The sequence below is a fragment of the Somniosus microcephalus genome, unplaced genomic scaffold (genome assembly GCF_052327205.1).
Source record: "Somniosus microcephalus isolate GS21.2 unplaced genomic scaffold, FLI_Smic_1.0 unresolved_chr4, whole genome shotgun sequence".
Classification (NCBI taxonomy): Eukaryota; Metazoa; Chordata; class Chondrichthyes; order Squaliformes; family Somniosidae; genus Somniosus; species Somniosus microcephalus.
In genome coordinates, this window is record NW_028225182.1 from 18,478,604 (window position 1) to 18,501,820 (window position 23,217).

Genomic DNA, 23,217 nt, shown 5'->3' on the forward strand with positions numbered 1-23,217 from the left:
TCTGCATTATTTTATTCAGTTTAAGTTATTAATTTAATAAGTACTAGCAAGTTACAGTTTCTCAAATCTTAATTTAATCCCCTTCACTAATTTGGAGAGCAGAAAAAGCTGTAATACTCAGCAACCAATCACCTACCTGCTCTCTTGTGACGTCACTCTCTGGTTTTGAATCGGAGACTCGCACTGCCGCTGATTTAACGCAGCTCCAGTCTCCTGCCGCTGTTTTAACGCAGCTCCAGTCTCCTGCCGCTGGTTTAACACAGATCCAGTCTCCTGCCGCTCTTTATGGAATGGCAGCATATGAAGCGACAAGGAGAAAAGTCAAGTAACCAATTAAGAAAGCAAAGAGGAAATATGCAATTAAATTATCACGGAATGTAAAACAAAATAGTAAAATATTCTACAGGTGCATTAATAAAAAGAAAATTCGGATGGGAATAGGGCCACTAAGGGATGGAGAGGTTAAAATCACAGGCATCGATGGTGAAATGGCAGAAATATTAATTAATTTCTTTGCTTCTGTATTTACGGTGGAGACAGTTCAGGTGGAAATGGCATCAGAAGATGATACTAGAACTGTTATAACCACACTTAAAATAAAAAGAGGAGAAATATTAAACTAAATAATCAAGTTCAAAGAGGATAAAACCCCTGGTATGGACGGATTACATCCGCGCATTTTATTATAATCTAGGGCAGAGATAACAGAGGCATGACCACACATATTTAATTATTCGTTGTAAAAAGATGTAGTGCCAGAGGACTGTTGGATAGCTAACGTAATACCTGTATTCAAGAAGGGAAATACAACATTTCCAGTTAACTATAGATCAGTAATGGACAGAGGCATCTGCGACAGGTAGATTGGTGTGGACGATGCCAAGTAGATTTTCCCCTCGTGTTTATTCTCTCGCCAACTATCTCTCTGCTGCAGCCCCAGTCTATCAGCTACATCTTTCAACCCTCCCTCGGCCAGGAGGGTCAGTAGTGTTGTTACTGAGCCACTCTTTGTGATGCACATTGAAGTCCCCCACCAAGTGTTTATTCTGTGCCCTTGCAGCCCCAATATTTCTTCCACGTTGGAGATGTATTACCTGAATGAGGGCAATTGTTTGTAATCAGCAGGAGGTTACATTCCCCATGTTTGACCTGCTACCAAGAGACTTCGTGGGCTCTGAATTCATTGTTGTGTACTCCCAGGACCACTCCTTCCTGATTGGATAACACTGTACTGCAACCTCTGGTGGTTTTGTCCTGCCGGTGGTTCAGGACATACTCAGGGACGGGGATGGAGGAGTCTGAGACATTGGTTGAAAGTTATGATTCAGTGAATATGACTAGTCCTTGGGACAACATTCACAAGTTTGGTGCAAGTCTGCAGATGTTAGTGATGAGGACAGGGTTTGACTGGGCTGGGAGTGCGTTTTTCGTATCCTAATCCGGTGCCCAGATCGAATTTACTCTTATTATAGCAGAGTTTCCATTGTGTAGTGGTTATCACGTTTGCCAAACAGGCGGAAGGGCCCCACTGCGAAACTGGGCAGCAACATTTGGCGGAGCAGGTTCGAAGGAGCAAATGGCCTACTCCTGCTCCTATTTTTCTATATGGTTTTTCGTAGCGGTTTGGCACAAGTGAATGACTTGCTAAGACATTTCAAATGGCAGTTAAGTGTCAACCACATTGCTCTGGGCCTGGAGTCACATGTTGGCCCGACTGGGTGAAGACGTCAGGTTTCCTTCCACTAAAGGAAATTAGTGAACCAGATGAGTTTATACGATGGCATTATTGATACCAGCATTTTAATTCCAGATTTATTTAATTAATTGAAATTGAATCCCCGTGAAGGGATTTGAGCTCATGTCTCCAGAATATTAGTCCAGGCTTCTAGTCCAGTAACATAACCACTGTGCTACCGAAGCCCCAATTTGAATGCAACGAGTGGTGTTCCCCCGGGATCTGTTCTAATGCGTCAACTTTTCACCATATTTATTAAAGACTTGGATAAAGGAATAGAGATTTGTATATTCAAGTTTGCAGATGACACTAGATTAAGAGGGACAGTAAGTAGAGCAGATTGGAGCAGGAAATTGCAAAACAGCATAGGCAGAGTAAATGCAAGATGGATTGTAATGCGGGGAACTGTGAGATCATCCCATTACTTGTCCCATTATCACCCCCTTTTCCCTTGCAACATCGTCCATTTTGTCATTTAATCATCCTGCCTTTCTCTGGCTCAGTACTTGCATATAAACTGGTAAATCTCCAACTTATTCCAGTCCTCATCTATTTCCCTCTCCACAATAGCTGCCAGATCTGCTGATTCTTTCCAGTGTTTTCTGTTTGATTTCAGTTACACCTTTATCTATCTCCCTCTGATGGTGTCTCTCTGCATCACTCAACGTCCTAATTTATCTTCCCCTGCTGGCGACTCACTTTTTCAGCACCTATACGCAATAATAGTGTTTGTCTGCCTCGCTCAGCTGATGTACTCAGTATTGCCCATTGCTCTCATTCACCGATGTTGCTATCTCCCTCTGCTGGTGGCTCCTTGTATTACTGCCTCTGCAAAGTTGCCCGTCTCTATAATTGTCCCATTATCTTTTATTATCTCATTGACTTGATTCAATAAATAGCATTACCCAGACGATTCCGTGTTTCCTTGTCCTCGAACTTGTATTAGAGATAAAGGATATATGATAATATTCTACAGTGCCTCGACATAAGAGTATTAAAGATATATGACCATATCCTATATAAAACCAACAATAGCAATCAATCTCTATCAATCTCTATCAATTAGTCGACAAAGCACCCAAACATGAAGCGAGGAGACCCCCCAGTGATGGAGAGCTTTGAAAACCATAGGTCTAAAGGTACCTTTTTCACCCAAGCTTGCTGCACTTACCACGTCATGACTTAAATTATGCATATACTCTATTCCAATATTCGATTAATGAACTGGAAAAACGCGCTATCACCTTTGGGGTGAGCTCAGTTGCTTTCATTATTTCATTAATTTAACTTTTAGGTAACTGGATATTTCACTGCACTCCTGAACTGCTCTCTGAACTTGGTCTGAGGCACCACATAAATGGAGCTTTTTAAATGCTGAAGCATATATCTGACATTTAACAGTGTACTTAAAGAGGCATTGTAATCTGATAGATTATGTTTTGTAGTAATACAAAAGAAGATATCTATGACAGGTGCCAGCCACAAAAGTATGAAGCTGCCGGATATTGTGAAGAGTAGAATCACAGACTTTCTTCTGCTCTCCATCTCTGGGTCATTGCTATTGGCTCCCTTGCTCTGACCCCTCAGTCCCTTACTGTCTAGACTGGCCACTAAAATGTGTCTGATGGTCAGAGTATTGAGCAACAAGATTGAAGCGAATGGGAGCAATGCGGTTAAAATCATATCAAACCAGTCAAATCCCACCCATTCGGGTGAAATAAAATAACTTGGTCTTATATAACAACCCATCGGTACATCATCGATTATCTCCCCAGGTTCATCTGTAAAGAAGAACGGAACGTTTTTCAAACAGAGCAGAATGCAGGTTGTTGCTATAACCAGAGCCGCGGTTCTCTCGGTGCAATATTTTGTTTTCAAGTTCCGGTAACAAATGGTGACAAATCGATCAAAGGGGAAAGTGACTGTTAACCAGGCTGAACAGTTAATAGCTGCAACACACAGGACTTTAATAACATGACACACAGGGGTGATCTCCAGGAAAGATCCCGGAAATTAATAATAACTCATCCGACACATTATGACTTCAATGATAATGATCAGTAGATCCGCCATTGCCATGGACACCAGGTAGCGAGTGATGCAGGTGGAGAGCCCGCACTTTCATCGGGACAAGATCACAATCACCAGTAAATTAACTGTAAGAAAGAGAATGGAAAAGCTTAGAGGCATTACTGATTAAAGTCAATGGACCATTACCACAACTGAGCCCAGACAGTAAGCATTTGAGCGGAAAATTTTCCAGTGGGCTCACTGAGGTGCATTTACCTGTCCGGGGCAGCAGGGTCACTGCACAGGGATCAACAACCGGGACCTGGGAATAATTCCTTCCCAGCTCAGAGTTCGTGAAGCTCCCTTTTCCATCCCCAAACTCTGCCTGGTGTGATTGACAGAACCTTGTCTGAAATTAAAAACATTGCTTCTGCATCCACGGATGACAAATTGACTTGTTACTTGTGAGAGCAAGGAATTACAATTCAAGTGTAAAATTAACAACAGCTTGGTCATTGGGTGAGCAAAAGACAAATGAATAGAGCATAATACGGGAGATGGGAGTTCCAGCGAGAACGGCGAGGGATAGTTACTAACCAGGACATCGAAATGGTGCTCACAGAATGTACCAGCATGAGACGATGGAGGGGAACTGGTCAGGCAAAGATGTCACGGGGTCCAGAATGTGAGATTCCATCTGATGTGAGTTTGGTGGGAGCACGGGTTTACTGGATATTGGACCAGAGGAGTGGGGCACTGATATTGTCAGAAATCTAAATGGACATCATGATCGGAGCAGCTTCCTCAGATGGAAAGAAGTCACAGCTGTATCTGGGATAAAAGGGGCAGCATAAACCAGTGGATGAGGGTTCGGAACCAGGAGAAGGGAATAAGATTTGTGAGGCGAGAAAATGAACACTATCAATTATTAATTTGATAAATTAATCAAACATTTGCAATAATAGTTATTCAATGTCATCAGTTGATTGATTGAAAGTTTTCCTTCAAAGGGGGTTTGTACTGAAGCGGACAACTATTTACAGTCCAAGGAGTGTCCATAAAACATATCCCATCTGTACCATGAATTGGTTAGAAAACCCAGAATTTGGAGAGTCCGCACTTTCCACGGGACAGAATCGCAAATCGCCACCAAGTTCACTGTGAGCAGGAAAGGAAAAGAAACAGTGATATCACTATCCAGGCTGAAAAATTGTCAAACATTTTAACAGATGTGCACGGGCTGTGCATTTATTTGTTTAGTTTACCCCCTTGGCTGCTGCCTCCACTTATGAAGCAGAAGTTAATGCTGGAGGTTTAATTATGTTTGGCGGTGGCCCCGTGATCCCTCACTCTACAGCTGAGTCTTCACATGTGATCATTGAAATGAAATTGACTCCGCGGATCCAACACTGGGTGGTTCGCGGGCCAGGACCTCACCAACTTTGAAAGCAAAAGGCGACAAAACGAGTATCATCAGGGAGTGCAGATTAGGAGACTAAATCTGGATTTAATCATAATACAGAATTTAAACACTAATGATTTGAGCCACACAAGGCCAGAGAGTTTGATTGTAGAAAATACAGTGGAAACACGAGCCTGGTATTGCGCTGCTACACCAAGTATAAGTAATTCATTATATCAGGTTGCCACTGGAGCATCGTGAATGCGTTATGTCACAATATGCCAAGCAATTCAATTATGACACGAAGCTGGGTGTGCATGTGTGCTGTGAGGAGGATGCCGAGAAAAATAGAAACATAGAAGATAGGAGCAGGAGTAGGCCATTCGGCCCTTCGAGCCTGCTCTGCCTTTCAATGAGATCATGGCTGATCGGCCTAATTCAGTACCTTGTCCCTGCCTTCTCCCCATATCCCTTGATCCCTTTAGCCTTAAGAAATATATCCAACTCTTTCTTGAATATATTTAATGAACTGGCCTCCACCGCCCTCTGTGGTAGAGTATTCCACAGGTTCACCACTCTCTGGGTAAAGAAATTCCTCCTCATTTCAGTCCTAAATGGCTTACCCCTTATCCTTAGTCTATGACCCCTGGTTCTGGACTCCCCAGCCATCAGAAACATCCTTCCTGCATCTAGTCTGTCCAGGCCTGACAGGATTTTATAGTTTTCGATGAGATCCCCTCTGAATCTTCTAAACTCCAGTGAGCATAAGCCCACTTGACAGAATCTCTCCTCATACCTCATTCCTGCCATCCCAGGTATCAGCCTGGTGAATCTTCGCTGCACTCCCTCCATGGCAAGAACGTCCTTCCTCAGGTAAGGCGACCAAATCTGCACACAATACTCAAGGTGCGGTCTCACCAAGGCCCTCTACAACTGTAGCAAGACATCCTTGTTCCTGTACTTGAACCCTCTTGCTACGAAGGCCAACATACCATTTGCCCTCTTAACCGCCTGCTGCACCTGCATGCTTACCTTCAGCGACTGGTGCACAATAACACCCAGGTCTCTTTGCTCTTCCCCTTCTCCCAATCTATTGCCATTCAAATAATAATCTGCCTTCCTGTTTTTGCCACCAAAGTGGATAACCTCACATTTATCCACATTATAGTGCATTTGCCATGTTTCTGCCCAATCACCCAACCTGTCCAAATCGTATTGAAGTTTCACGACATCCTCCTCACAGCTTACCCTCCCACCCAGCTTTGTGTCGTCTGCAAATTTGGAGATATTACATCCAATTCCCTCATCCAGATCATTAATATATATTGTGAACAGCTGGGGTCCTAGGACCGATCCTTGCGGTACCCCACTAGTCACTGCCTGCCACTCGGAATACGACCCGTTTATTCCAACTCTTTGCTTTCTGTCCACCAACCAGTTCTCTATCCAAGTCAATACCTTGCCCCCAATCCCATGTGCCTTAATTTTGCAGGCTAATCTCTTATGTGGGACCTTATCGAAAGCCTTCTGAAAGTCCAAATACACCACATCCACTGGTTCTCCCTTATCTATTTCAACAGTTACATCCTCAAAAAATTCCAGTAGATTAGTCAAGCATGATTTACCTTTTGTAAATCCATGTTGACTTTGTCCTATCCTGTCACTGCTTTCCAAGTGTTCTGCTATTACATCTTTATAATAGGCTCTAGCATTTTCCCCAATACTGATGTCAGGCTTACCGGTCTAAAATTCCCCACTTTTTCTCCAGGATGATTTGGACAGGTTGGGCGATTGGGCAGATGTATGGCAGATGCAGTATAATGTGGATAAATGCGAGGTTATCCACTTTGGTGGCAAAAACAGGAAATCAGATTATTATCTGAATGGCAATAGATTGGGAGAAGGGGATGTGTAACGAGACCTGGGTGTCCTTGTGCACCAGTCGCCGAAAGTAAGCATGCAGGTGCAGCAGGCTTTAAGAAGGCAACTGTTATGTTGGCCTTCGTAGCGAGAGGATTCGTGTACAGGAACAAAGATTTCTTGCTGCAGTTGTACAGGGCCTTGATGAGACCACACCTTGAGTATTGTGTGCAGTTTTGGTCGCCTTATCTGAGGAAGGATGTTCTTGCCATGGAGGGAGTGCAGCGAAGATTCACCAGACTGATACCTGGGATGGCAGGAATGACGTATGAGGAGAGATTGGGACGATTGGGCTTATATTCGCTGGAGTTTAGAAGAATGAGAGGGGATCTCATTGAAACTTATAAGATTCTAGCAGGGCTAGACAGACTAGATGCACGATGGATGTTCCCGATTGCGGGGGAATCCAGAACCAAGGGTCACAGTCTAAAGATAAGGGGTAAGTCATTTAAGACAGAGATGAGGAGGAATTTCTTCACCCAGAGAGTGGTGAACCTATGGAATTCTCTACCACAGAAGGCAGTTGAGGCCAATTCATTAAATATATTCAAGAAGGAGTTAGATATATTTCTTAAGGCTAAAGGGATCAAGGGATATCTGGAGAAAGCAGGGACAGGGTACTGAATTTGGATGATCAGCCATGATCGCATTGAATGGTGGAGCAGGCTCGAGGGGCCGAATGGCCTACTCCTGCTCCTATCTTCTATGTTTCTATGTTTCTATTTCAAATTCATCTAAAGGCTTTAGACAAAGAATTCCCAATTGATTGTGCCATTTTTCTGCTTTTATCTTATATCCTCAATTACTTCCTCTCTTTTAATTTTAGAGTAATTACCATTTCATCTCATTCAGGGTCCATGGAGGAACGTTACTTTCCAATACAATAATATCATAGATGACACGCTTGTCCAATTTTAACATATTTTGTTTGTTTAAATTTTACTTAATCGAACCTCTTCTTGAACTTATTATTTCACAAAATAACCGTTTATATTGTTCCTAAGTCTATTGCATCTTTTCACAATGATCCCAAATCCAAAAATAAGTATTGTTGGACAAACAGGTCTTGCCAATATTCAATTTTATTTTCCCCTTAAAACGCTCTTCCTTGATAGACAGGAAGCACCTGGACTGTACGCCTCCCTCTTCTTCTAATAAAACTTTGATTATACGTTTGAAGTTCAGGTGCATTTTACCATCTTGAGTTCTTGAAACAGCAACTCATATCGATTTATCAAATCAATTCCAATTTCAGAAACAAATGAGGCGCAGGCTTGGTGGTTTTACATTGGAGACAGAGGTGCTTGAAATTGCTTTGAAAGTAGCATCCAAATCGCACCCTCTCGTGAACTCTGTCTCTGAAGATAGAAATAACCCTGAATGGGTTCAGACCGAGTGTTAGAAAGGCAAGGCCTCGAGGTCAAATCGTCACCATCCCGTGACATTTGATGCAATCAAGTTCTTAACTGCTTAAAACTGGTGGATCTCTTTCTATGCCGTCAACATCCCTGTGGTCCATGGTCCCCTGTTTATAATAAAAGAGAAAGGGAGAATCCATCGTGCCTCTGCATAAGAGCCCAAGTGTTTAATTTATAAATTCATAATTCCTCTGACACTGTGGGGAAATGTCCACTTAAATTAAGAAACTTAAATTTAGTAATGCCCAGTATATCAATTTACATTCAGAAATACAAAATTTGTTTCTTGGTGAATTAAATATACAGCTTTCACGGAAAGGGTTAACTCCTCTGTAGGTTGATAAGAAGACGGGGCAAAACAAAGTCAGATGCAATTGCATCACTTTTTCGTAAATTTAAGACAACTTCCCAATCGAAAAAGAACCAAAGATAAAAGCCAACAGATCACGTGGACCTGAAGGCCAACTTCCCACGGTACTTTCCAGGGCTGCACAGATTTTGGATGCATTGGTTTGATCTTACAAAATTCCCTAGATTCTACAACAGTTCCCGTGGATTAGAATGTAGCATCTCAGAGAGACTTTCAGATAATGAATATCTTGATGCTCTGGAGAAGTAATCACTGTTCGCAGCCCTTTATCTCAAGGCACACTCTGATTCCAAACTTGTCAGTTGGAGAGGTTTAAGCTAATTAAGGGGAGCCAACATGGATTTGTTAAAGGCTGATCGTGTTTGACTAATCGAATTGAATTTTTTGATGAAGTAACAGGGAGGATTGATGAAAGAAATGCAATGGATGTTGTCTACATGGATTTTAGGAAAGCATTTGTCAAAGTATCACGTAGAAGGCTGGTTAACACAATTGAGGCTCATGCAACAGGTGGGTCAGTGGCAGCTTCAGTAAATAGTTGGCTTAAGGACAGAAAAGAGCGAGTGGTGGTAAATGACAGTTTTTCAGACTGGAGAATCGTAGACAGTGGTGTTCCCCAAGGGTCAGTGCTGGAGCCACTGCTTTGTTTGGTATATATAAATGACCTGGATATTGGAATCCACAATAGAATTTTTAAACTTGCCGATGACACCAAACCTGGGGGAGTGGCAAACAGTGACAATGGCACCAATCGACTGCAACAGGACAAGAATGGCTAGCAGAATGGGCAGCAAAGTGGCAGATGGAATTTAATGCATAGAAGTGTGAGGTGATGCATTTTGGCAGAAGGAGCATTATACACCTGGGAGTTAGTGTGCATAGGTCCCTGAAGGTGGCAGGACATATTGAGAGAGTGGTTAGAAAACATATGGTATCTTGTGTTTCATAAATAGAGTTATTGAGTACAAAAGTAGAGAAGTTATGCTGAACTATTATAAAGAGCTGGTTAGGCCACAACTTGACTATTGCGTCCAGTTCTGGTCACCACACTTTAGGGAGGATGTGAAGAGTGTGTGCAGAGGAGATTTACCAGAATGATTCCGGGGATGGGGGACTTTAGCTACAAAGACAGGTCGGAGAAGCTTGATTTGTTTTCATTAGAGCAAAGGAGGTTGAGTGGTAAATTGATAGAGGTGTACAAGATTATGATTGGTTTGGGTAGGCTAGATGGGGAAAGGCAGTTCCCACTAGTTGATGGTACAAGGACTATGGGACACAGATTTAAGGTTTTGGGCAAGAGATACAGGGGAGATGTGAGGAAAATGTTTATATGCTGCATGTTATGAGGACCTGTAACTCGCTGCCAATGGAAGTGGTGGAAGCGGAGACACTCAATGCTTTCAAGGGCGACTGGATAGGCCCTTGAGGGAAATAAACTTGCAGGGCTACGTGGATACAACGGGGGAATGGGACTGACTGGATTGCTTGCAGAGAACCGGCACGGACTCAATGCGCCGAATTGCCTCCTTCTGTGCCATTAGGATGCTATAACTCTATGACTGTATGTTGAGGCTCTGGAGAAGTAATCACTGCATGCAGCCCTTTAGCCCCAGGCACACACTGATTCCAACCTTGCACACGTTGCTAAGTTTGAAAGGTTGCATTTTTCACACTGGCAATCCATTGAGTGATAGCAGTGCTGTGATAAGTTAAGGTTGTTAGGGGGATGTAGTGCCAGAAGATACATGGAGGACTGATGATAGCTGTGACTGTTCAGACAATGTGAGCGGCAGTTAAATGTTGGCAATATTTAAAATATCAATCAGCAAGTCTCGTTCAAAATGTTGACAGAAACTGCTTGTAAGTTCATGCTGACTTTGCACAACATCATGACTTTAAATCCGCAGCCATTTTACAGAAGACAAGTCTACGTATTTTGTATCACTTTAATGAAGGACGCACTGCTGACTTTTATAAGAACAATAAGACGTACGAGCAGGAGTCGGTCATTCGGCCCTCGAGCCTGCTCCGCCATTCAATAAGATCATGGCTGATCTGATCTTGACCTCAACTCCACTTCCCTGCCCGCTCCCCATAACGCTTCACTCCCTTATCTTGCAAAAATCTGTCTATCTCCACCTTAAATATATTAAATGACCCAGCCTCCACAGCTCTATGGGGAAGATAATTCCAAAGATTCACAACTCCCTGAGAGAGGAACTTCCTCCTCATTTCCGATTTAAAAGGGTGCCCCCATATTCTGAAATCATGCCCCCTAGTTCTAGATTCACCCCGAGGGGACACATCCTCTCTGCATCTACCCTGTCAAGCCACTTCAGAATCTTATATATTTCAATAAGATCAACTCTCATTCTTCTAAAACCTAATGAGTATAAGCCCAGCCTGCTCGACCTTTCTTCATAAGACAACCCCTTCATCTCTGGAATCAACCTCGTGAACCTTCTCTGAACTGCCTCCATTGCAAGTATATCCTTCCTTAAATAAGGAGACCAAAACTGTACGCAGTGTTCCAGGTGTGAGCTCACCAATGCCCTGTAGAGTTGTAACGGGACTGCCCTACATTTATACTCCATTCCCTTTGCAATAAAGGTCAACATTCCATTTGCCTTCCTAATTACTTGCTGGACCTGCATTCTACCTTTCTGTGATTCATATACAAGGACCCACAGATCCCTCTGCACCTCAGCATTTTGTAATCTTTCCCCAGTTAAATAATAATTCGCTTTTTTATTTTTCCTACCAAAGTGGATAACCTCGCATTTTCCCACATTAAACTCCATCTGGCAGATTTTTGCCAACTCACTTAACCTATCTATATCAGTTTTGAGATAATTTGCACCCTCCACACAAATTGCTTTCCCACCGATCTTTGTATCTTCGGCAAATTTGGCTACATTACAATCAGTCCCTTCATCCAAATCATTATTATAGATTGTAAATAGCTGAGGCCCCAGCATTGATCCCTGCAACACTCATTGTTACAGTTTGCCAACCTGAAAATGATCGATTTATCTCGACTCTCTGTTTTCTGTTAGTTAGCTAATCCTCTATCCATGCTAATATATTACCCCAAGCCCCTTGAGCTCTGATCTTGTGCAGTAAACTTTTACATGGTACCTTATCGAATGCCTTCTGCAAATTCAAATACACGACATCTACTGGTTCCCCTTTATCCACCTTGCTCGTTACATCCTCAAAGAATTCCAGAAAATTTGTCAACAGTGATTTCCCTTTCATAAAACCATGCTGACTCTGCTAGACTATATTATGATTTTATTAAATGTCCTGCTACAATTTCCTTAATGATGGACTCCAGCATTTTTCCAATGACAGATGTTAGGCTACCTGGTCGATAGTTGCCTGCTTTCTGTCTTCCTACTTTCTTAAATAGGGGCGTTACATTTGCAGTTTTTCAGTCCGCTGGGACCTCTCCAGAATCCAGGGAATTTTGGTAGATTACAACCAATGCATCCACTATCTCTGCAGCCACCTCTTTTAAGACTCTAGGATGCAGACCATCGGGTACAGGCGACTTATCCACCTTTAGTTCCATTAGTTTGCCTAGTACTTTCTCTCTAGTGATTGTTTTAAGTCCCCCCTCACCACAATAGCCCCTTGATTATCCATTATTGGGATGCTTTTAGTGTCTTCTACCGTGAAGGCAGATAAAAAATATTAGTTCAAAGTCTCCGCCATTTCCCTGTTTCCCATTATTAATTCCCCAGTCTCATTTGCTAGGGGACCAACGTTTACTTTTACTAATCTCTATCTTTTTATAAACCTGTAGTAGCTCTTACTGGCTCTTTTTATATTTCTTGCTAACTTGCTCTCATAAGGTATCTTCTCTCTCTTCATCATTTTTTTGGTCGTCCTTTGCTTTTTCTTTAAAAATTTCCAATCGTCTGACCTTTCACTATTCTTCACAACATTTTATGCTTTTGTTTTCAATTTGGTACCATTATTTACTTTCTTAGTTAGCAACGGATGGTTCATCCTTCTTTTATATTCTTTCTTTTTCACTGGAATATATCTTTGCTGAGTGTTATGAAATATCTCCTTAAATGTTTGCCACTGCTTTTCTACAGTATTACCCTGTAATATATTTCCCCAGTCCACTTTAACGAAGTCTGCCTTTATACCTTTGCAATTACATTTGTTTAATTTCAGGACACTAGTTTGAGACCTAGCTTTCTCACCCTCAAACTGAATTTGAAATTCTACCATGCTATGATCAGTCTTCCTTTGAGATCATTAATTAATCCAACCTTTTTACACATGACCAGATCTAAAATATTCTCCTCCCTGGTTGGTTCCGCAATATATTGTTCCAAGAAACCATCCTGTATACACTCTAAGAACTCTTCCTCAGGTCTACATTTGCCAATTTGCTTTATCCAATCAACGTGAAGATTAAAACTTCCCATGATTATAATCGTACATTTCTTATAAGCCTCTATTATTTATTGCTTTCTACTCTGCCCTAAAGTGTGGCTAATGTTTGGGGGCCTATTGTAATGGCTATCAGATCATACCCATGTATTTCTATTTGTGCTGTCAACTCATCTATCATGTTACGGATGCTGCATGCGCTCCGATATAGAGTTTTTAATATTGTCTTTTTACCATTTTCCCCTATTTTTACCCCTCTTTCTGATGCACTCGTATGTGTATACGCTCTGTCCATTCCTGTCACACTCTGGTATTCATTACCCCTATCGTTACCCTGCACTTTTGCCGTCTCATTTTTCGTTGACTTTTTACATTTCCACTCAGCTTATCCCTCCCCCTCACTATTAAGTTTAAAGCCCTATCCACAGCCCTAGTCAGTCGATTCGCCAAGACACTGGTCCCAGCCTAGTTCAAGTGAAGCCCGTCCCGATGGAACAGCTTCCTCTTATCCCAGTACTGGAGCCAATGCCCATGGAATCAAAACCCATTTCACTTACACCAATCTTTGAGCCACTCGTTCCTCTCTCTGATCTTATTTACCCTATGCCAATTTGCACGTGGCTCATGTAGTAATCCAGAGATTATTATCTTTGTGGTCTGCTTTTTAATTTAGCCCCTAGCTGCTCATACTCCCTCAGCGGAACTTCTTTCTTTGTCCTACCTATGTCGTCGGTACCTACATGGACCATGACAACAGGATCTTTCCCCTCTCACTCTAATTTCCTTTCCAGCCCAGAGGGGATGCCCTTTACCCTGGCACCGGGCAGGCAACACAGCTTTCAGTACTCACACTCTTGGCTACAAAGAACATTGTCTATCACCGTAAATTTAGGGTCCTCTACAACTACCAAATTTCTTTTTGCTCCTCCCACTTGAATGGCTCCATGTACCATGGTGCTGTGTTCAATTTGCTCATCCTCCTTGCAGTCCCTGCCATCGTCCACACAGGGTGTAAGAACCTCGCAACTGTTGGACAAGAGCAAGAGCTGAGGTCCTTCAGCCACTCACTCGTAGCCACACCCACCAGCCCCTGATCACGGATCAAATTTGAATTCAGTAATCTAAGGAGCGTGATGGCCTCCAGGAACACAGCGTCCCGGTAACTCTCCCCCTCCCTGATGTGTCGCAGTGTTTGAAGCTCGGACTCCAGCTTATCAAAACAGAGCCGAAGTTCCTCGAGCAACGAACACTTACTGCAAATGTGGTCGCCGTGGTCCTCAATGGTGTCCATGTTGAGGTAGTATCACCGTTGTTGAAGGTGCTGAGGTCGATAAGGTGCGAGCATTGCTTCCTGCAGGTACGTTGATTGGTGTTAGTTCAAATAGCCCCAAATATCTTATGCAGATTACAAATATTGGATAGAAAGGTTTGATTTGGTCCATCATACAGAAGTGCTCAGTGGCTTGAACAAGTGGTCTTAATTAATGTATGAGCACAGGGAGTTAGTTCACTATTTGATGCAGGTTCCACCATGGAGTATTGCATTCCTCTTACTCCCAGGCTTCTATTATCACCTCCCCAAATCATAAACCGGTCACGTCTACTCTTCAAGAGCCATCTGAACCCCACAGCCGATACCTATGAGATTCACCTGAATCCTACAAGAATCACCTCAACGCTGCAAGATTCACCTAGACCTTTGTAGACTTACATAAAACCACTAAATCTACCTAAACAGGAATGGCTCCATGCGAAATTGTGTGCATTTGTGTAATTATATGTAAGCTTGCATGTATATTTCTATATGTTGCTGTAGCACTCTCAATATTTGAGTTTATGTGTTTGCGCATGTGTATGAATGTGCATTTTTTGTGTATTTGTTTATATAAGCAGCTGTCTGTTTATGAATGCATGTGTTTGAATGAGTGCCCGTGTTTTTGTCTGTATGCATCTGTATTTCAATGTGTATGTGTGTCGATGTATGATTTAGTGTGTGTAGGACTTTATATGTGTGGGTGTTTGAGCATATGTGTGTATGTGTGTGTCATTGTACATGCGCGCATACATGTACACATCAGATGTGTGTATGTGTCGGACTGTGTGCTCACACACATCAGGACTGATAGAAACGATGTTTAAAACACATTGAAACTACGTGAAATGAGCACCAGCTGGAAGCTCTTCATTATTTTATTACACCCGTTTATAATAAAAAAGAATTTCGTCCACAGACCAATCAGAAGTTGAATCAGAAACCTACAATTCCCAGCAGCACCCTGACACAGAAGAAAATTCAGGCTCTACAGTGCTGGCTTTGGTATCCTGCTCCAACCCAGCTCTTTCATTGGGGTAAAGATGGAAACATGACAAAATAGATCAATGCCACTCTGGTGGGGAAAGGTGGGGAAATAAGCTTGATCACACTCTATCGACCAATGCTAGAAAGTGCGTGTGTGTCTGTGAGCGCGTGTCAGAGTGTGTGTGAGAGAGAGAAAATGTGTGCACGTGTATATATTTTCGGACAGCGCTGAAAATACATACTCCCGCCAGTGGAGGTACTGCAGTGCCAGATGCCGCTCAGTGTTACTGCCCTCCCACCATTTAATTTCTTTCACATTGGACAAGGTCGCTACACTGATCAGAAGCAGCACAGGCCTGTGATCTCAGTGACCAGAAACAGCCCAGTTCTGTGATATCAGTGACCAGAAACAGCTCTGTCCTGCGAGCTCAGTGACAGAAACAGCCCAGTCATGTGATCTCAGTGACCAGAAACAGCCCAGTTCTGTGATCACAGTGACAGAAACAGCCCAGTCCTGGGACCTCAGTGATCAGAAACAGCCCAGTTCTGTGGTATCAGAGGCCAGAAACAGCCCAGTCCTGTAATCTCAGTGACCATACATGGCCCAGTCCTGTGATCTCAGTGAACAGACACAGCCAAGTCCTGGGACGTCAGTGAGAAGAAACAGCCCAGCCCTGTGATCTCAGTGACCAGAAATAGTCCAGTCCTGTCATCTGAGTGAACAGAAGCAGCCCAGTCCTGGGACTTCAGTGAAGAGAAACAGCAGAGTCCTTTGATCACAGCGAGTAGAAACAACCCAGCCCTGTGATCTCAGTGACCAGAAACAGACCAGTCCTGTGATCTCAATTACCAGAAACAGTCGATTCCTTGGATCTGAGTCATTGGAAACAGCCCAGTCTTGAAAGTTCAGTTACCATTTTCTGAAATTACAGTCGCTCCAACTGCTGGCAGCTGAGCCCTGCTCTTCAATGTGCCTTTCCTTCGAAGGCTGACGTTACACAAAGCCTCCTTCCTACTGAAGAACTTTCTGCACTTGAAGGTGTCACATGCGATGGAGTATATCAGCACCAGGAGCACCGGGCAAAAGGCTTTCCTCTTCACTGAGAGCACCGTGCATTTTCCAGCGATGGGTTTAAGCACCTTTCTTGCTGTCCTTACTTTTTTTTGTTTTATTTAGTTATTTATTTCCATCATTTTACTGCACAGCATACAACTTGATTACATGTGTCCTGCTCAATTTCTTTATTAAATAGCGAGCCCAGAATAAAACTCAGACTAGGGGTGATTAATTCCTAAAACAAAAGCAACACACTCTGGATGCTGGAAATCAAAAATAATAACAGAAAATACGGGAAACAAACTGCATTTCAGGAGAATCTGTGGAAGGTTCAGCGCAGGGGTCGGAGGGCATGGTGGTTGTTGGGAATATTTTTATTTTTCATATCATAAGTGAGGAAGCAGGCTGTAGACTGCAGGAAGATATCAATGGATTGGTCAGGTGAGCAGAAAAGTGGTTAATGCAATTCAATCCGGGGAGCTGTAAGGTAATGCATTTGGGGTGGGCGAGCAAGGCAAGGGAATGCATAATAAATGGCAGGATACTGAATAGTGTAGTGGAACAGAAGGACCTTGGAGTGCATGTCCACAGATCCATGAAGGTAGCAGGGCAGGTAGATACTGGGGTCAAAAAGGCATACGGGATATTTTCCTTTGTTATTCGAGATATAGAATATAAGAGCAAGGAGGTTATGCTTGAAATGTATAAAATAAAAGTTAGGCCACAGGTAGAGTGCGGCATACAGTTCTGGTCACCACATCACAGGAAGGATGTGATTGCACTAGAGGTGGTGCAGAGGAGATTTACGCGGATGTTGCCAGGACTGGAAACTTTTAGCTCTGATGAAAGTTAGGAAGTCTGGGGATTTTATCTTTGAAAAAGAGGAGGCTGAGGGGAGAGTTAATTGAAGTGTATAAACATATGAGTGGCCTAGATAGAGTGAATAGTAAATACCTATTTTCCTTAGCAGAGAGGTCAATGAACAGGTGGCAGAGTTTTAAAGTTATTGGTAGAAGGATTAGAGCAGAGTTGAGGAGAACATTTTTCACCCAGAGAGTGACGGAGGCCATGGACTCACTGTTTGAAAGAGTGGTAGAGGCAGAAACGCTCAGCACATTTAAAACGTACTTGGATATGCATTTGAAAAGCCATAATTTACAAGGCTATGGAGCAAGAGCTGGAAAGTGGGATTTGGCTGGATAGCTCTTTTTCGGTCTGCACAGACACGATGGGCTGAAAGTGGCGTAAATATCTAGGATTCCATGATTCCTAGTATTTCGTTTAATTTTATTATGAAAATGGATCTGTGGAAATTCTTGTTAGGATTGTCAGACTTGTATGTGTCTATGAAGGAGCAGCATTTATCTTGGACTTCGGGGCTTTATCTAATTGGAAATTCCACTGTTGCTTTTCAAAGTCTTGGAGTGAAACTTGTTGACATCATCTGTTTGTTCAGTGACTGTAATTAAAACCACTCAACAGGGGACCTGATTTTCTGACCGGATGGTTTCGCTCTCCTATAAATAAAGGGAATCTTCTCAATACACCAATCGGTGAATTGCTCCCAGCGTCAACACCAACTATCAAATCAACGATTCTACCAGGAAGGGGTAAAATGTCTCTTGGTTTTCTGATCAAGCTCAAGATTCTATGGGCCATTTATGATGTACAAAATATCTACTATCCCACCCTAGCTGCGGTTGGTGTCCCGGGTAAGTTACTACCTGCAGCTGGTACTTCAGTAACCCGAGATTATGAGGATGTGGTATCTTAGTCCGCGTGTCCAACTCTTTATTTTATTACTTTCCTTACATTACAGCAATGAATACATCTCGAAAATACTTCGATGTCTGAAAAGCAGTATGGGACGTCACGTGTGCATGAAAGGAGCTAAACTAATGCAATTATTTCCACTTTTTGCTCTTTCTTTCTTTCATTCTTTCTTTCATTCTTTCGTTCTTTCTTTCATTCCTCCTGTCTGTCTTCCATTCTGTGCATTGCTCTTGTGTGTGTTTGATAACGGTCCCTGCTCTACTGATGTGAAATCCCATTCATAACATTTTACATCATGTTACTGGCTCTGAATTGTTAAATTAGAATTCTAAGCTTGAATCATGGTTTATTATTCAGCAGCTTATTTCATGTCTTTATTGCAAACAATGAATCTGCATTATCAATATAATCAGCTGCCTACCTGGTACCGTTCTTCATATCACTGATCGAATGCAAATTCATTGCAATGGAAGTATTCTGATCGTGAACTCACTCGATATTGGATTGTTTCCGTTTCCCTATATGAGGTGAAAGCCTACTGTACTCAGACACTGGAGGAAAAGAGCAAGAGTCACAGTATTTGAATAGAATTCAAATAGTTGCTGGCGCAGGCTCGATGGGCAAAATGGCCTCCTTCTGTTTTGAACTATTCTGTGATTGAATGATTCTGGCTTATGAAATCCCACGTTGATATAATGGCCCGGAATTTTCACCGATATGGACAGCAAAACTGCGAGCCTTTGCCATTATTACAACGGTGAATCTGACAGCAACTTGCGGAGTATGTACATGCGCAGTTAAAAGTGGATATCCAGAATTGGTTTCATTCATCCCCTGCTCCTCCACAGGGCTCACTGTTGAACGTTCCGTGGAAATCAATTGAAATCACTTAACTGACTTAAGATATTACGCTGGAATATCGCTCTAATAAAAATCTCAAAATGTTACTCGTTGATGAATGTGTTTTAACGGCGTTCTGAGTCATAATTACTGCTGAACACCCGTTCTGGCCCTGAAAAATGAATTTTATACCTGTGGAATGTCAAATGTTACCAATATGAAAAAAATTCTATGATTTTTATTATATTTTATTAGAAAGATTGTTTACGATACTGCAGCTTTTACTTTATTCCCATGTGTATGTCGCAATCTTTATTTCGCTCCCTGTAAAATGATTAAAAAGTGAATGATAATCAATGCATTTTACTTCCTGGTTTGCTGTCTGAGAATTTTTCAAGGTGAATTGCTGCTTAGCCAGCTTCATAACATCACTATTTCTGGACGCTGGAGATGCCCTATACTTGGTGTCAGATTCAAATTAATGTCGGTGGGGTGACATCGACGCCACAGAGATAACTAGATCATGGTGGGCAGCATTCTTCGAGGTCAGCGGCGAGCACCATCACTTCGCATCTGACCGCAGAATCTGAGCCATTATAGTGTCAGTCATATTATTCTACTATTTAGAACAAAGTACAATTGTTACAAGCGTTAGCTGTAATGCAATTCAAAAACTGGCCGAGAAAATGAACCACATTATATGGTGAGTCACTGCCTTTTTATTCTTGGTGTGGAGAATCACACGTGAAGATAAATATCCAATTGCTGAACATAGAGCATAGCATGTCTGTTACTATTCACATCCAATGTTTGACCATTGGGAATCCAGAAACAGTCGATAAAACTTGGACTAAACTTCTGTCTACCCTGAGGCTACAAGTTGATTTCGATGAACTGCAGTCGTTTTACTTCCAGCAATTCCTTTGTTCCTATTATGAAGATTACAAACATTGGATGGCCAGGCTGGGTTTGTACCATTGTACAGATGCGCTCAATGTCTTGGATAATTGACTATAGTCCATCTATGAGCACAGAGACTGGGTGTTGTCAACTTAGGATCCCATTCTAAGAGCACCATCGATTCTTGCACTCCTCTTCATCCCAATCCTCTTTTATCACATCCCCATTTCGGGACATTAAGTTCAGTTGAATCACCCCAACAACTTAGTCACACCCTCTGCAATTCAAACCTGCAAACGTCCCACCTTTTCCTTCTCCCATTGGCTCATGTGTAGGTGAACTTCCACTTCCCGATTGGTTCCTTTGGCATGTATTCTAAAATCAGTTTATGTTTCAAATAATGTTTCATTCGATCCCGTTGCATCACGTATTTACTGATGCATTACTGATTGCTCTGATTGCAAACAACATCTCCATGAAGCCCTGTCACAGATAAAATATTCAGGTTCCATCACTGGAAGAAAAGTAAAAAGCAAAATTCTTGGCGCATTTCATGTTACTGTGAAGAACGAAAAAGTAACTGTTATATAACCTACAACGTTATTTGATCGGAAACGCATCAAACTACTGTATGCATTCATTGTCAGGAGAATAATTTCCCTATTTTCCTCTTGCTTACAGTTAACGTAGTGACGATTGCGATTCTGTCTCGGGGAAACTGTGGTCTCTCCAAATGTGTCACTCGCTACCTGGTGGCCATGGCAGCAGCGGATCTACTGGTCGTTATCCTCGATCTGATACTGAGGCAGATTCCTATTGTTTATCGGGATCAATTTATTTTTCTGTTGCACGTGAAAGTTTGTAATATACATGCTGTCCTGCTTTATGCCGCCACAGACTGTTCTGTCTGGTTCACCGTCGCTTTCACCTTTGATCGATTTGTGGCCATTTGTTGCCAGAAGCTGAAATCGAAATATTGCACTGAGAAAACGGCGGCTGTGGTTCTAGGAACAGTGACTGTGCTGAGCTGTTTGAAGAACATTTCATGGTATTTTCAATATTTACGTGAATATTGGCTTTCTAACAGCCCCTGGTTTTGCCGTGTGAAACCCATTGTATCTCGCTCGCTGGTCTGGGCCGTGGTTGAATTAATGCATTATATTTTAACACCATTTATTCCATTTCTTTTGATTCTACTCTTCAATGCATTGACCATCAGATACATTTTAGTGGCCAGCAGAGCCCGCAGCAGACTGCGGAGTCAGAGCAGTGGCGAGAGTCCCAGTGACCCAGAGATGGAGAGCCGAAGGAAATCCATGATTGTACTGTTTCTTATATCGGGGAATTTCATACTGCTGTGGGTGGTGTTCATGGTTTGTTCTATAATGAGACGATTTGATTACTTGGGATATCCTGTTTCTCTGCCCACATTTGTACCAGAAATCGGCTTCATGCTCCAGCTCCTGAGTTGCTGCACAAACACTTTTATTTATGCAATTACCCAGAGGAAATTCAGAGGGGAGTTGCAGAACGGAGTTAAATATCCCCTCGAAAAGATGGTCAAATTAATTCGGTGACAATTCTAATATTATCATGTATTTTGTCATCTATCCTGTACAACTCACTTTTCGGGTATTTAAAATTCATTATATTTTCTCAAGCATTTCACAATCTGCTCGAATCTTAAAAGTAAGCTCACATTATAGTTCGCACCTTGCTGTCATTTTCCCAGGAGTAGGACCCAGACATGGGTTATTTAGAGCTGTGGTTTGAGCAGATGCTTGCCCAAGAGCAGTTTGCTGCTTTAGACAGTCATGTGCTGAGCTCATACTCCAGGGTTATTTTGGGAATCACCGATTTTTACATAGAAGATAGGAGCAGGAGTAGGTCATTCAGCCCATCGAGCCTGCTCCGCCATTCAATGCGATCATGGCTGATCATCCAAGTTCAGTACTGGGTCCCTGCTTTCTCCCAATGCCCCTTGATCTCTTTAGCCTTAAGAAATATATCCAACTCCTTTTTGAATATATTTAATGAATTGGCCTCTACTGCCATTCTGTGGTATATGAATTGGCCTCTACTGCCTTTCGTGAATATTTCTCCACACTATACCATTAGTTTGCAATATCCCGTCAATCATTGAGTGCTTAGTACCTCAGTGTTGAAAATGTTTCTGATCTCTGCTGGTCTTTGAAGGAAGATTTGTCGAAAATCTTATCAGACACAGGAAATACATCAAGGCAGCCAGAAGACTATGAAGGATATTAATCTCTGCACCTTCACTGAGGCAGATAGAGAAAAGGAATCGATGACTGTACATATATTTCCCATCACCACCCCGTTCAGTAGCCTAAATCAGTTCTTTATGTTTGTAACAGTTTCCATGCAGATGTTGAACTGATTACGCCAAGCATATTCTATCACGCCCAGTGTTCCGTATGTTTTACCTGCTGTTCAATAAAGCAGATTGTGAATAGAACTAACAGTAAATTTTCCCAGTGATAAATATTTCCACAGTTGGGTAGACTGTAAGAGATCTAGGCCAGATCAGAAGGGAATGTATTTGCTACAGTTAGGGTCCCGGTTTAGCATTCTCCAATTTTCCAGTGTAGCACACTCCCGGGTCCCGGTACCGCACAATCCTGGGTCTCCGTACATCACTCTTCAGTATCCCGGTACAGCATATTCACGGGTGCCAGCACAGCACTTTCCCTTGTCCCAGTGCAGCACACTCTCGGGTCTACTATGGCACTCTCCCTTGTCCAGGTACAGCAAACTCCCTGGTCCTGGTACAGCACTCTCCCTTGTCCCAGTGCAGCTCGCTCTTGGGTCTCAGTACAACAATCTCACTTGTCCCGGTACAGCAGACTCCACGGTCCTGGCACAACATAGTGACGGGACCAGTTACAGCGCAATCCCGAGTTCCCATGCAGCGCTCATAATATAAAGACCACTGGTTATCGAACTCTGGAAGAAGCAGGTGTCCAGACCCCGTACTGGAGTGACTGTTTTAACTGAACGGCAGTAGCCATCATCAGCAGATCCGAATTATCAACAGTTTACAGTTTTGGATAAGGCTTGTA

The 23,217-nt window shown here is 42.5% G+C and overlaps 1 protein-coding gene across 1 annotated transcript; it reads left to right on the top strand.

Moving 5' to 3' along the window:
• Positions 1–18,093: 18,093 nt before the first annotated feature.
• LOC147089999 (putative G protein-coupled receptor 139) lies at positions 18,094–22,573 on the top strand. The gene is made up of 2 exons (XM_085977108.1): positions 18,094–18,333; positions 20,816–22,573. The coding sequence occupies exons 1-2, from the start codon at positions 18,237–18,239 to the stop codon at positions 21,709–21,711; spliced, it is 993 nt and encodes a 330-aa protein (XP_085833234.1). The 5' UTR covers positions 18,094–18,236; the 3' UTR covers positions 21,712–22,573.
• The last annotated feature ends 644 nt before the right edge of the window (positions 22,574–23,217 follow it).